Source organism: Neovison vison, chromosome 13 (genome assembly GCF_020171115.1).
Source record: "Neovison vison isolate M4711 chromosome 13, ASM_NN_V1, whole genome shotgun sequence".
In the NCBI taxonomy this organism is placed as follows: domain Eukaryota; kingdom Metazoa; phylum Chordata; class Mammalia; order Carnivora; family Mustelidae; genus Neogale; species Neogale vison.
The window spans coordinates 16,616,219-16,630,075 of record NC_058103.1 but is presented as its reverse complement, the minus strand read 5'-3'; the positions used below and the strand labels follow the sequence as shown (position 1 = coordinate 16,630,075).

General features: G+C 51.0%; 1 protein-coding gene across 2 annotated transcripts in view; it reads right to left on the bottom strand.

Annotated features, from left to right (window-relative positions):
- Positions 1 to 1,018: 1,018 nt before the first annotated feature.
- Positions 1,019 to 13,857, bottom strand: part of IFT43 (intraflagellar transport 43) — a 78,574-nt gene continuing 65,735 nt past the window's right edge. For both annotated transcript variants that reach the window (XM_044230970.1, XM_044230972.1), the window contains exons 6-9: positions 2,324 to 2,396; positions 1,998 to 2,073; positions 1,480 to 1,542; positions 1,019 to 1,292 (exon numbers count right to left, since the gene is read on the bottom strand). In XM_044230970.1, coding sequence (XP_044086905.1) covers positions 1,173 to 1,292; positions 1,480 to 1,542; positions 1,998 to 2,073; positions 2,324 to 2,396 — 332 coding nt within the window. In that variant the 3' untranslated portion in view covers positions 1,019 to 1,172. The remainder of the gene's footprint in view (positions 1,293 to 1,479; positions 1,543 to 1,997; positions 2,074 to 2,323; positions 2,397 to 13,857) is intronic.

Here is a 13,857-nt window from a genome sequence, read left to right as displayed (position 1 = left end):
CCTGGCTCACTGGGGAAGGGCAGGAGTAGTCATACAAAAATAACCCCCCAGTGGGTTTTTGAAGTGTTGAGTCTCTTTGTTTTACTGAATTTTAATGAAGGGCTTTCCAGGCAGGATAAGAGCAGCTCTCAGCTCTCCCCAGGACTGCCCCATGGCCGTGGAATGGGGCTCGGGCCACAGCTGCCAGCCTGGGTGGGCCGGACCCAAAATGGCATCTAAGAGAGGAGGGCAGGGAGAGTCCCTGTCCTCAGATGACAGGTCTTGGGGGAGAAATCGAGAAAAACAAAAACAAAAGATGTCTCTGTTTCGAAAGAAGGTTGGGCTCTGTTCCAGATACTGGCACAGTTTGGAAACAGCGATGCTGCTTGCGGGGGCAACGGAGACAGGCAGCTACGTCTCCGAAAGGTCAGAGGGAGTCCCACGCTCCCCGGGAGAGAGCTTCTGTGGAACGCTCGGGGCTGCCAAGCTGGGCCCTGCTGACCAGAACCAGCAGCGAACCTGGGGCAGAAGGGAAGGGCACGCCTTGGAAGACCCAGGCGTGGGCTGTGAGAAGAAAGGAGAAAGGGGGGGTGTTGTCAGAGAAGCCCCCCAGACCCCACCGTGAGAAATGGGTCACTTTACCACACCCACTCCCTGCTGTCTCCTCAGCGAAGCCGCCTGCCAGCCTGAAGATGGTGCAGCTTCGCTGATGTAAGCGACACCCCGCCAGGCCCTCCCTGGACCCCGGCAGCTGGCAGCTGGCAACCTCCCGGACCCCTGCGTCCAGGTGCTCACGAGGAGACGGATGCTCCCGGCAAATGCTGTGGCGCCCGTGGAGCGAATGGCGTCCGGGAGCAGCACCGTTCGTCTCCCCGAGCCCAGCTTTCCCTCACGCTCTTCAACGGCCGCTGGCGTACCTGTCAGACTCTTTAAAAGCCGCCCTCCTTCACTCTTGATGAATCTTTCCAAGAGGTGCTGGAAAGAAATGGAAGAGATGGCCACAGAATAAAGTAATTTATGACAATGGAATGATCCCATGTGGTCTACTGAAAATAAGTATTTTTATTACAAAATATTGCATAGAAAAATTCTAAGCTGCTTGCAAGCTTTTCTAGGTTTAGGCTTCTGGCCTTTTCTTCAAGTGCAAAGCAGAAATGACTCTGTGCGGGGAGAGCAGGCTGTGGACCCAGGGCTCAGGGACGCGTGGGCTGTCCCATGGGCTCGTCCTTCTCTGCCTGCAGCAGGTCCCACTCGGTGAGGAGCTCGGAGGATACCTCGGTGTACAGACGGTCCCAGTCCCAGCTGATGTCGTCCTGCCAGAAGAGGTATTGCTGGGTCACAGGAAGGAGGCCTTTTCCCTCTGTCACAGCCGACCTCCCCTGCACCCCCCCACCCCACTCCCACCGCCCCGTGCGCCACAGGAAGGCCGCGCTCATGCTGGGGAGCCAGCTGGCCGCAGGAAGGACGCAGCCTGGAGAAGGAGATCCTGTGGCTACTCACCTCTCGGACTTCATGCTCTGGTGCAAGGACTTTGGTGAGGAGCTTCAGGTCGATCTCTCCATCCTGTGAATGCAAACAAACAAACGCGTACACCAGCTTGTGCACCCCAGGGGACCTCCGGACAACCATCTCTTGCTAAGTGGGTCAGGGTGTGCGTGGTGGGGCTTCCCAACCCAGACCTACAGAAATGCCTTAAAGAGTAAAAATGTGAGGGGACCGCACAGCCACCGAGGGAGGCGGGACCACCATAATCTCCTGCAGGCTGGGCATTCTTCGCAGGAAGGTCAACACCAAGAGGGCAGGGCACTACAGCGGCAGATCTATCGGGCCACAGTGTCTACCAATGCCAGTGGGCAGCCGTGGAGGAGGGTGGGAGCCCGGCCCTGAGAGACGCTGGGGTAGGCTGGGTGTAGGGACCCCAGATACCCGAGGATGATGGCGCCGCCAGGTGGCCTCAGAGCCCTGTGGAGGAGATGCTGCCTGGAGCCTGCCCTCTGACTGAAAACTGTTCCACTCACCAAGGTCTGGAAGGCTGAGTACTTCATGAGGTCATTGTCAAGGTCACGGTAGGTCATCACCCGGTTTACCTGGACGCTGTATGAAAGAGAGAAGGTGAGGTGGAACCCCAGGCGGGACCAGATCCAGGAGAGCTGTGGGGCCACCATCCCCAGAGCCTCCTAGGTAGCTGGGAGGGACCAAAGTAGAAGGACTATGCCTAGCAAAACGGGAGCCCGTCACCAGAAATTCCCCATCTCCACTCAGGGAGCAGCACCACTGTACATGGGATTTGGAATGTATGAATTCACATGTCCTCTGCCTCCCGCTAACTTCATGCTCAGTGTACCTGGGAGGGGCGGCCACCTGCAAAGCAAAATCTTCTTCCTGTACTTCTTCCAGATCCGGAATAACAGGGATGTCTGCAAAGAGAAGAGAAGCAAGAGGTCAGCAGGACAGACAGGGAGGGACCTGGCCCACTTCTCCGTGTATTACTTATCACCTTCAAAGAGCCAGGTGTGGGGCTGGGGGCTGGGAGTAGAATGGGCACTTGGACACAGTCTCTGGCCTCCAGGGGTTCCCAGGCTTGGGCTGTGTGGTCCTGAAGCACAAAGTCAAAGGCAGACTTCAGGACCCCAGGCCCTACCCCAGCGCCTGCTGGAGGAGAATCTCCTGGGCGGGGCTCAGGATTTCGTATTTTTTCCCAAGATTTCGTTGGCGATCCTGATGTATTCTCCAGGTCAGGAGCCCTTGGAATGGCTCTCCCAAGGAGAGATGTAAAGAAAGGAGAAGAGAGTCCCAGACTGTGCTCAGGGAAGTCTGTGTTGGAGGAGCCAGTGAATGAGCCCGCCCTGGCCAGAGACAGAGGAACGTGCTGTGACATGACGTGGACATCACTATGAGCGACTGCCTCATGAACAAGGTCCACACGTGCATTAGCTCATCAGAATTTTTGCCATCATCATAGCTGTCAGGGCCCTGACCCTGACTCTGAAGGACACTTTACACCTAAGGATATGACCGGCTCCCCAGCGGTGTCCCCGGGAGTCTCCACTGCCAGATCTGGTAGAATCAACAATGCTGATTCTAAAGATGACACTTCTCTTGTGCTGTCACAGAGATCTCTCCCTTCTTCAAACCCTCTATATGAGGCAGACGTGCAGACACAGGAGGACACAGGAGAACACACAAGGCCACTTCTCTTATCAGATGAACAAAGTCATGTGAACGGAGAAGCCAAGAGATAACAATGTAATGGTGAAGACTTGCTGGAAATGGCCTGTCTTGTCATGGGGACCACTTAACCCCCTAAAGTAGCACTTCCTTTTCCAAACGAGCATCACTGGCTAGAGGCGGGGTTTTGTTTGCTTTAACCAGCTGGAGTTAAAAAAGAGAAGGGGGGGGGAAGGCGTGAAGAGAGAGAGAATCCTAGAATTCCCAATCCAACTGCAAACAATAAAGGGGGGAAACACCCCAGAGAGGACAGAATAGTGAAGAAACCGTTCATTTTTGCTTCCATGGATTGAATTCAATTTTATTTTTAAGACATGCAGCATCGTTCCAAGAACATCTGGGAAGACCTCTGCCACTTTTGGGCTATTGGTTCTTTAGGCTTTGCCATGGCTCTAGGCCAGCTAAGGCCGAGTATAGAAATGTCAAGGTCGTTTGGTCGTTGCTTCTGACTAGGGAGTTACAGATACTGAACCTGGAGGGAGAGGGAGGAAGTGCACGGGGGAGAGACAGAGACACAGAAAACAAGACCGAGAGAGAAAGAGGGTGGTTAATAAATAATAAAAATAAATAAAAATAAATAAATGAATAAAAATGAATAAAAAGAGGTTTAGAAAAGAAACGGCTGATAGGGGAGATAGAGAACACACGCACGCCACCCCCAAAATAATGAACCACGTTCATCCAGTCCTCTGTCCAGAGAGCAGCTGTGCAGAACTCAGAGTCTCTGTCTCCGTCCTGCTGGGGAATTAGAGAAGGAGTTCTCCAAGATTCTAGCTCTTATGCTAATCGGAATTTAGCTTTCTCATTCACTCTGGCTCTGCGTGATTAATACCGTCCATGGTGAGAGCTGCTGACAAGACCGTCCTGAACCCGGGCCGAGCGGGGCTCCCAGGCTGCAGAGACGGCGCGGAGCCTACGGCCGGGCAGGGAGGAAGCCGGCTGTGCCACACGCCATCAGCAAGGTGACAGTTTTGGAAGGAGCCAGTTAGCGGTTCCTGTCTCTCCTCGGGTGTGGAGTCCAGCCTGAGATGAATATTCAGAAGGTGGTAAGAGGAGCCCCCATGCTGGGTTTAGAGCTCAGGACGGGGTCTTCCCCAAGTCCCCTTTCCCTCCACAGCACTAGCATTTGGGTCCTGTCAACTCTGCCCAGCGTCTCCCAGCTCTGAGGAACTGCACTTCTGCCCAATGTCCACTCGGACTCCCCGTGGGCTTCCCTCTTCAGCCCCACCCCCCTCCTCCAAATGCGCACAAAGGAGTGTGGGACTGGCCCATCTGTGACAGATCAGAGGTCAGCCTGGGCCTTGGCAAAGGGGCCTCTCAGAGTGGCACTGGTGAGGCTGGCCACACAGTGGGATTTCTCTCTAATTGGAAGCCTGGTGCCCAACAGAACCCGGTGAACCGCCTGAGTGGGACAGAGCCAGAGATGACAGCCAGGCCGAGGCGAGCTGGAACATTCCGGTGCAGTGACAGCTTGAGCCATCGCAGCAGAGTGGGGCTGTCCAACTCCCGGCCCCCATGGAACAGGTGGCCGAGGAGCCGGTTTGGGGCAAACTTCAAAGAACTTCACAATTTCACAGTTCCTGGTTTCCTACCACGGACAAGGGCTTACGTATATGTAATTTGTTCTTGGAAATTTTCGTCTTGCCTCTCTCCCCTTCCCACTTTCCCCTCAACACACACACACACACACACACACATCCATGAACAAACCTAGAAAAAGAAAATGGACCTGAGAAATCTGCTTCACCAGACTACCCACATGGACATCTCAGTTACCGCTGCTTGACCTACATGTCTGGACTGGGGACCCAGGCTGATTCACGATGTCAGACTGAAATCTCAGAATTACTAACACAACACTTCTTTGTCAACTGTGCTCAGATTCAATAAAATAAAATAAAATAAAATAAAATAGCATGTGATTTTAACAGCCAGGAAGAGGAATACGAGGGTCTGCTCTCGCTGAAAAGCTACCACTATTAAAAAAAAAATTAGGGGCACCTGGGGGGCTCAGTGGGTTTAAGCCTCTGCCTTCGGCTCTGGTCATAATCCCAAGGTCCTAGGATCGATCCCCGCATCGGACTCTCTACTCAGCGGGGAGCCTGCTTCCTCCTCTCTCTCCCTGCCTGCATCTCTGCCTACTTGTGATCTCTGTCAAATAAATAAATAAAAATCTTTTAAAAAAATTAATAGTTCCAGGAACTTCATTCTCATTTTGTTCGTGCTACCAAGAGGAAGAACAGGAACGGAAACAGTGAGTAGGTTAAATATATAGGCAGGACGCCCACGCCATGGTTAAGGGCACAGGCTCAGGAGACAGGGAGGCTGGTTTTCAGTCCTGGCTTCCCCTTTACCAGCTGCGCGAATTTAGCCTCTCTGTGCCTCAGCTGCTTCACGTGTAAAACGGGGATCATAATTACACCCACCTCACATGGTCACCGTAAGTATGAAATGCAATCGTCTTTATAAAATACTCATCACTGTGTTCAGTGCATAATTAACAGATAAAGTGTTGAGCCTGGGAGAAACTATATGGCTCCATGTTCATCTTCTCCTTTAGTCTAGCCCAGTTTGCACGCGAGAACAGTGAGGCTCAGCAGAGGAGGCAGCTTCATGACCTGAGATCATCTATAAGGGACAGTGCTAGGCTTCCAGCTCTGTCCTACCGTAACCCGTGAGCTCATCCTCTCTACCCACTGTGCTTTCTTTGCAGAGGGATGAGCTGTTACTCTGCCTGAGACTCACTGTCCCCAGTTCTGGGTACTTCTCTTGATTCCAATCACCACAAATCACTGAAATACTCTCCCTCCCCCTATACCCCCACTTGCTACTTCCCTCCAGCAAAGCCACATGGAACAGATTGGAAAGAGTGCACTGATGCCAGAGCCCCGTTGCCCATGTCTTAACTCACCCAGCCTCCTGGAGGTGACGGAGCACCTCAAACAGTCTCAGGAAAGGGGAGCAAGGCAGGAGGGCTAGGATGCCTCCAGGGCCACGGGAGTGGGTGCCCTCCTCCTCCATCTCAGCCCCGCAGGCAGGCAGCGCCTCCTCACCCAGACCGCCCCCACCCCTCCCACGTGCCACCACGTGCGTCTATCCTTCCCAGCTCTGACCCCTTCAACTCCACGGGTTTTCTTGGTTCTCTGCACTTCTCCCTGCCTCTTCTGTTAGCCGTCTCTCCTGCTGGCTCAACCTGCCTTTCTGCCCTGTTTGTCAGCCGGTTAGCCACACGGTGGGGAAACCGCATTTGCTCACTTGTCTATTCATTCCCTCAGTCCTTCCTTCAAGGAGCGCTGACGGAGTGTCGCTACTTGCAGGTGCGAAGCTCACGGGGCCAGTGATAACAGCAAAGGAAACACAGTCCCTGTCTTCACAGAGCTGGAAAAAAACGGGGCTGAAACAACTAATTGTCTTATGTTCAAAAGGTAAAATATCATATGTGATAACAATTCAGATGCTACAGATAAGTATAAAGTGAAAAATTTCCTTGTCTTCTATGAGCCCCAGTCTGTCTCCCTAGAGGTGCTATTAACAATTTCTCCTATATATTTACCGAAAAGAACGCATGCCTACCGCAGCACAGATGTCCTTTAAAGTGTCTGCAAAGGGGATCACTTTACATATGTAATCTGCAACTTGCTTTCTCTTTCCTCATCAGTACACTGATAGATGTCATTCTTTTAAATGACCACCTAGTATTCTGCTGAACTGGTGCCTCCTAATGCATTTAATCCGGTATAGAGAAAACCTCATTTAAGAACTTTGGAAGAGGGGTTGGGGAGTTGGGAAAGCTCTGAATTAGGGACGATATAGCTCAAAGCCAAAGAATAGACAGGATGAAACCAGGCAGGGATGGCATTGGCAAAGGCAATATGAGGTAAGAAGTAACTTGCAACGCTGCAGAAACTGGAGAAAGGCCAGTGGGGTCGGCACAGGGGCCCCGGGGAGAGAGGCATGGGGTGAGGCAGGAGAGAGCATGCCTGATGCCAGGTGAGGAAGGCCCCGCACCAACCAGCCAGGAAACATGGACTGGATGCTTGCTCTATGCAAGACCCCTTCTGGGGCGCTTCAGGGGAAACCAACATTGATGACGCATGGCAACACTGCAAAGGGAAAACTACACATAAATAGTAATCATAAAAGCAGAATCAGGAAAATGTACATCCCTTCCTTTGTAGAATCACCTTGGAATCCAACAGGCAGAATTCAGAGCTTTCTACTTTGGCTTTCCATTATAGTTTATTTAGGGCCACCGGGTTAACCTCACCACCTTGTAACAGGTAGAGTAAGTAAAATTTGCCCTACACCTGTCCCCTATATGGTGGACTAGCTGAGGGCGAAAAGCACATCTCAGTCACTGTCTTCCCAAGGACCATCAAACCAAAGAAGAGCCAAACAGAACTGAATGGACAGACGTCCCTGGAATCTGAAAGTCCCACGCAGGGAAGGGCCATGCCCACCTTCTCTGGATCGTTCCAATTATGGTGTAAGTGCTACCAAGCCTTAAAAGTTGTCTGAGTAGGATTCATTTAATAAACAACCAAGCACAATCCTTGGATAATGCCTGGACGTGATAACATCCCAGCAAAGGTTCTGCCTCCCTTGACAGCTGCAAGGCCTAGCTGGGAAGGGCCTGGGCACACGCAAGAAACAACAGATGAGCCAGCACAAAGTTACAGGGGAGGAGTCATTCAAATTCAGTCCATATGGACCACTGGGCTTCCATCCTGAGGCTGGGTCACACTGCTCTTTGCCAACTTCCCAATGTTTTCTTTCTTCTTCGGATTTCTGAGGTGCCCCCTCCTGTATCACTCCACTTTCTGGAAGCCCCCAGGAAAGGTTTATTAATATACAACAACAGTAAGAACTTACTTCCAAGAGAGAGACTGCCAAATGGGAAACTCATTATGATGCCAGAGTGCTAGTCTGCCAACAGATCTGCCCCAACAAACCGACTACCAGACGAAACCACAGAATGAAGGGGTGCTGATATAAATAACAGAAGCATGTGGGAACACCTGTAGGATCGATTACAACTGGTTTCAAAGATGTGAGAAGCTGCCATTTGCTCTGAAATACATTCGTTATGGATAATATCATCATACATGCACACTAAAAAGCTAACTATCCAGTAAAGTCCCAGAGGGCTCCTTTTCAGCCCCTGTGGCCTGACAGTAAGAGGCCAGCCTGCCTCTTCCAATAAAGTGGGCTCCAGATCTCCGTGACGATTCGGAGATAGCCCGCATTCAAACCCACATGTTGTTGGCCTGTTTTGGTACAACCGGAAGAGAAAGTGATTTTTGAAGACCGGACTCAGCATGCAGGGGTACCCTTGAGTACACCCTGAGTGTAACTCAGGCACTTTACCTGGAGCATAACTCTGAATTCTGCAAGAAGGAGAGAACAAAGGAGGCCCCCTAATCTGGACCCTGGGTCCCCCAGGGAGCCTTACCTCTCTGTGTCCCTTGAGGGTCTACTCTTTGCTGACTTTTTGGTTGGGGATTTCTGAATAGGATTTCCTGGTTGTAACCACAAGGGTTTCTGGAGAACTACAGAAAGTCTCTTCTATACTCGAGCACTTTCTCGCCTTGACACCTTGACACCTTAGTAAAGGATACTGCCTACCTGGCAGGTTTGTCCGTGTTCCTTCTGATGACCTCTCACTTCGTCCTCTAACTAAGCTCCCCAGGGCAAAGTCCCTGCGTGGCTACAGGCACTCTCTTCCCAGAGCTGCTTTCCTGCGCAGTGACCTTTCCCACTTACAAAGCATCCACGGGCTCTTAACGGCCCACATCCACCGTCCATAGCCAAGTTCAATAACCAATCCACATGAAAGGAATCTAGACATACTGCTTAAGGACACCGCAGGAAGAGTGGTCCACACAACCCCTAATTCTGTGCCCAAAGTTAAAAGACCTCAGCAGAGCCAGAAAGCAAAACAATGTCCATGTTTTTGGGAGATGGCAACTTTAGACCAGAGATCATTATGATTTTTCTCTGCAGCTGCAAAACTTTGTTTTACTGAATGCTGTTACCTTCTGCATCACGTATGGGGAATTTTAAACAGGCAAATGGAAGAAGGTCTGATTGAAGATGAAGTTAAGTGAAAGAAATTGGTCTCATTTAGCACATGACAGGATTCATCTGTGTTCCCAAGTCCACTGAGGTGGCATCATGGGCATTCCATATTCATGAGCTGCTGCGACACTGTGTCCCCTCATTTACAAAGAGCCGTGTTCAGCAAATTCTGTCCCTGTGGACACACCGTGCATTTCATGGTCTTGTCAGAGAGACATCAAACGCTCCAGTAACCAAATACCAGAAAATGGCTTTAATTAGCGGATCTCAATCGTATAAATAATTTTTTTTCTAAGTGAAAAAATGGAGAATTTTTGAAAAGAGAGAAGAAAAGGGGAAAGCAGTAGGCAACAGGCTTCAAACACCCGAAGAAACAAGAGAAAGAGCTGGTCTCAGAGGAACTCCTGAGCGCGCCTGGGCCCTGCAACCATCCGTCCCCCGCACTCCCCAAGTCAGGGTTTGAGGGGCAAAAACACGTCTGCAGGTCCCTGGCAGGTCCGCTGTGTGAAGACTTTTCCCCTGTGAGCACCTGATCGAAACCAGGTCCCACCTGGACTCGCTACTGGCAGGGGAGGAGAGAGGAAGCAGACACGGCAGGCAGGGAAAAAGGGTCTGGAAACTGGGATCCTGGCTAGAGACCCACACCGCAAACGCTGAGGAACAGGCACGGCGGAGCCAGTGTCTACTCTGGAGCAGTGCACGAGCAGGTCCCCGAGAAAGCGTGTGACAGACCGAAAGAAAAGGTGCCCCGTCCTGGGGTGCCAGCTTGGGGGTGGGTACTGGGACGTGTGTGTCCCGCAGGTTGAAATGCCTCTGTGTTCCTGCCCAACTGCATCTCTCTAAATGTTGCCAGGGAAGGAGATCACAGACCTTAAGATCGGAATAGCTGATTGTTTCTCATGCCCTCCAAGCCGTGGTGACTCTCATGGCTGACGATGGTTTGACGAGGAAGGTTTGGACTGACTTAGTTTCTGGGATCAGCTGGGCCTCCATATACTGTGGTGCTGGCTGGACCACGGGCAGAGAAGGGGCTTTACTAAGAGTGGCAATCCAGCACATGGTAGATTATGGTGTGTGACAGCCTGACCTCCTCATATGACCCCCAGAGGGATGTTAGGATGTATCTGAAGGAGCCAGGAATGCAACACCCCAGAATGAGATTTTCCACATCTCCTCACCCAAGGGCACTCACTGAGTGCTTGGAAGAATCATTATCAGCAACGCAAAAGGTCCTCAACTGGGATTGAGCCTTTGGAGCTATTCAAAGGTGGCACTTGCAAGAGACCCAACAAGGCTCGCATGGCCCAACAAGGGTTCTCTATAGAGAAAGATCCCATTCAGCCCAGGAGCCCGACACTGGGAGGACCCCACTGCCACCTGCGAGGTGGCCTCTAGGGAACGTCACACCAGGGGTCGCTGGCAGTTGAAGGAAATGAACAAGGAACAGGAATGCTCTCTACCACTCAGCTTGCTGGGTAAAGGACTTTGAAAGTGATGAGCAAAAAGTGGCTGGAAGGAATGAAGACTGAGGAACTTTCCACTCTCTTCAATAAGGCTCAAGATGAGCGAGACAGCATTAATGTGACACGGAGCGCCTTCTCCGAGCCGCCCATGGAAGCGCGGATGTAAGAAACCAGGCATATCTGATTCTATTTCATCCTCTTCGTGTTACACGGAAAAAAACAAGACAAACTACACCGCTTTTATTCTAAATCCTTAGGTTTTGTATTTTTCCTTATATATATTTATTAAAAAAATGCTACTTTGATCGGTGCCACCCATGACACTCCCACATACGGAACGCTTCTGAGCGGTTCCCTCTGCGCGAGGCCACTGCTGGTGACAGCCAGCTGGTTTTGATCACAGCCATTCCGAATCGGATTTTCATAAGATAGATGAGGAGTCTTAGTGCTGCTCTCGCTCTTATCAGATGAGAAACAGAGGGGGAGGGGAAGAACGGGTCCTGAGGGAACAGCGCAACAATCAAGGGCTGTGTGGTTCTTTCTCCGTCCCTCCGCTGCTGCAATTTTCAAAGGCGTTTGCCTCGGGCACTTTTAAATGATGGTGTCTCAATTCTGTAATCATCTTTCAAGAGCTTTCTCTTAAAGGGTCTTTTAGGTAAACCTAGTCTGTCAACCACACTTATGGACTCAGGAATCACATTCCCAGTCTGTGTCCTCCTGTGTGTATATATAGACGAGAACACACGCACATACACACATATGCACACACAGACTCCACATCTGTGAACTTTCGGAAAACTGGGAGACCCTAACGCTGAAGAGGAAGGTCTACCATGTGGCCACATTAAGTTCTTCTCTTGCTAGGGTAAGACAGTCTCCGTTACCTCGCCCCTCGATTTCCACTAGACCCAACCCTTCTTTAGAAACGAATTTCCTTGGGTGCTGTGTCAGAAGGAAAAGACTTCTCCAAGTGATGGCTAAGAGGGGCACTGAGTCCAACCTCCAAGCACAGGCTGTCCCTTCCTATCTCACCTCAGCGACACATCTGGCTGTCAGACTTCAAACCTGGGCCACCCACTTGGGAGAAGAGTCTCCCCCTATCCCAGGGCACAACGGGCTGGGTGTTTGCTTATAGACACTATTTGGAACAACTCCACGACACTGACTTCTTACACGCAGAGAATAGAGTGCCTATGCGCAGTCTCCCTCTTTTCAAAGAGGTATCCTAGACAATGGAGCCCCAATTTCTTTCTAGGCAGATAAAACCCCAAGTCATCCACCAGCTCCCTGGGGGAAGTGGTTCTCACCAAAGCGGGCCTGTCTCCTGTGTGCAGGGCCCCCGATTCCTCACTCGTCCACTCCCTTCACACCTGTGGGATGTACCCGTGCCTCTCCCCGAATGCTGGAACACTCCTCCACTGGTCTTGTGAAACGAAATGGGATTAGCTCTGCCCTATCATGAGCCTGTCTTCTGTATTCATCCAGGATGGAACCCAGGGAGTTACAGAATAAATACCCTGATTTCTAGAACGATTTCAGGGAGATTTAGGTCTCTTTTACTTTTGTCAGTGCTTAATGTTGGATGATTTATTGTTAATCACATCCCTCCAAGCTGACGATAGTATGACAGAATGCTGACGGAGCAGTCTGTGTGTGTGTGCGTGTGTGTGTGTGTGTGTGTGTGTGTGTCTGTGTGTCTGTGTGTTACTGAAGGGGGGGGGACTACAGCCTGCCTCATTTAAAACAGGTGTGCACCCACGGCACCTGGCTTTCGTTTGCATTCCCCATTCTGCCTCTTCAGATGGGGACACACAAGTAAGCTGTGCACATGAACAAAGCAAATGAAACCCAGAAAGGTTCGTGATGATACGTTTGGCAAGTCTGGCATGACCAGAGATTTCAAGGCACCACTAGTGGGGTAAAGCACTGAGTCCTGGCTCTGCCAAGAGAGCAACAGATCTGGTGGAGATGTTGGGCTATGCCTTGCAGCTGGACTGGGGCAGGGCGGGGGAGTCAAGTAGAACATGACAAAGCTGACAAAGCAGAACTAAAATCTGCTCAAAGCCCAACTCAGCTCTCAAGAGCCCCCCTGACATTCTGCCTTTTGGGAAGGCCAGAAGAATGCAGCCAAGCCAGTCTCTCCCATATTTGCTGAGTTAAATAATTCTAAGTATCTCTCCTTCCTATCAGCTCTTACATATCTACTCTTTCATGGCAGATACTTTGCCTAGGGTAGGGTCATGGGACCTTGAATCACCTCCTGCAAAAAAACTAAGTAAATACCAGCTGTGGCTGCATTAAAGAAACTTCTGGCAAGTTCCAGGTCCCTTCCTTGGTGTCTCCCTAACTCTGGGGACCAGCATTGGCCACACCCATACTGGAGAATAGAGAAGTCAGCCCTGTGATCTTGAGAGTCTATATCTATTAATGCTCCTTTTTCTCTTATGAATCAGGACACCTGGGTCCCAGATCTGCCCCCAGTTTGCTGAACTTAGGCAATCACTTGTCAACTCTGGTCCCAAGTCTCCTTATCATCAAATAAGCTCTACTCTATGAAAATCTTATTCTGGAGTGCCCATTAGAATATATCTCATGATGTATTAAAAAAAATTTTTAAAAACCACCCCTTCTGTCACATTTGCTCACAGCAGTGTCTTCCCAAATATTCCAGCCATAGTTATGGCCTACAGCTTGAGCACGCCAAATCTCTTGTTTAGTCACTGTAATAAAAATTCTTTTCCTCCAGTGTAATTAACGTGCACAGATTCCACCTGTGGCTCCATGACGACTCCAGCTCACACCGAGACCCAGTTCAACCCCCTTCCCCACCCTCCCCTACCCCCTACGGGGGCTCTTCCATGTCCTAGGCATGCCTGTGGTGTCAATCCTTCTCCTGGACTACGCCCCAGAGGGGCAGGCTGTGGGAGAGCTACCAGCACGGCCCTTCAGGGCCAGCTGGACGCCTGTGGGGCCTTGGTTCTCACCAACTTCCCAAACTGCCCAGCCTCACAGTGCTCCCTGCGTCAGCCCAGTGACAATCCTTCCTCGTGCCCTGAGGTAGGCTCTCCTCTCCGGAAGACTCAGCAGAGGCACCAGACACCATCACGGC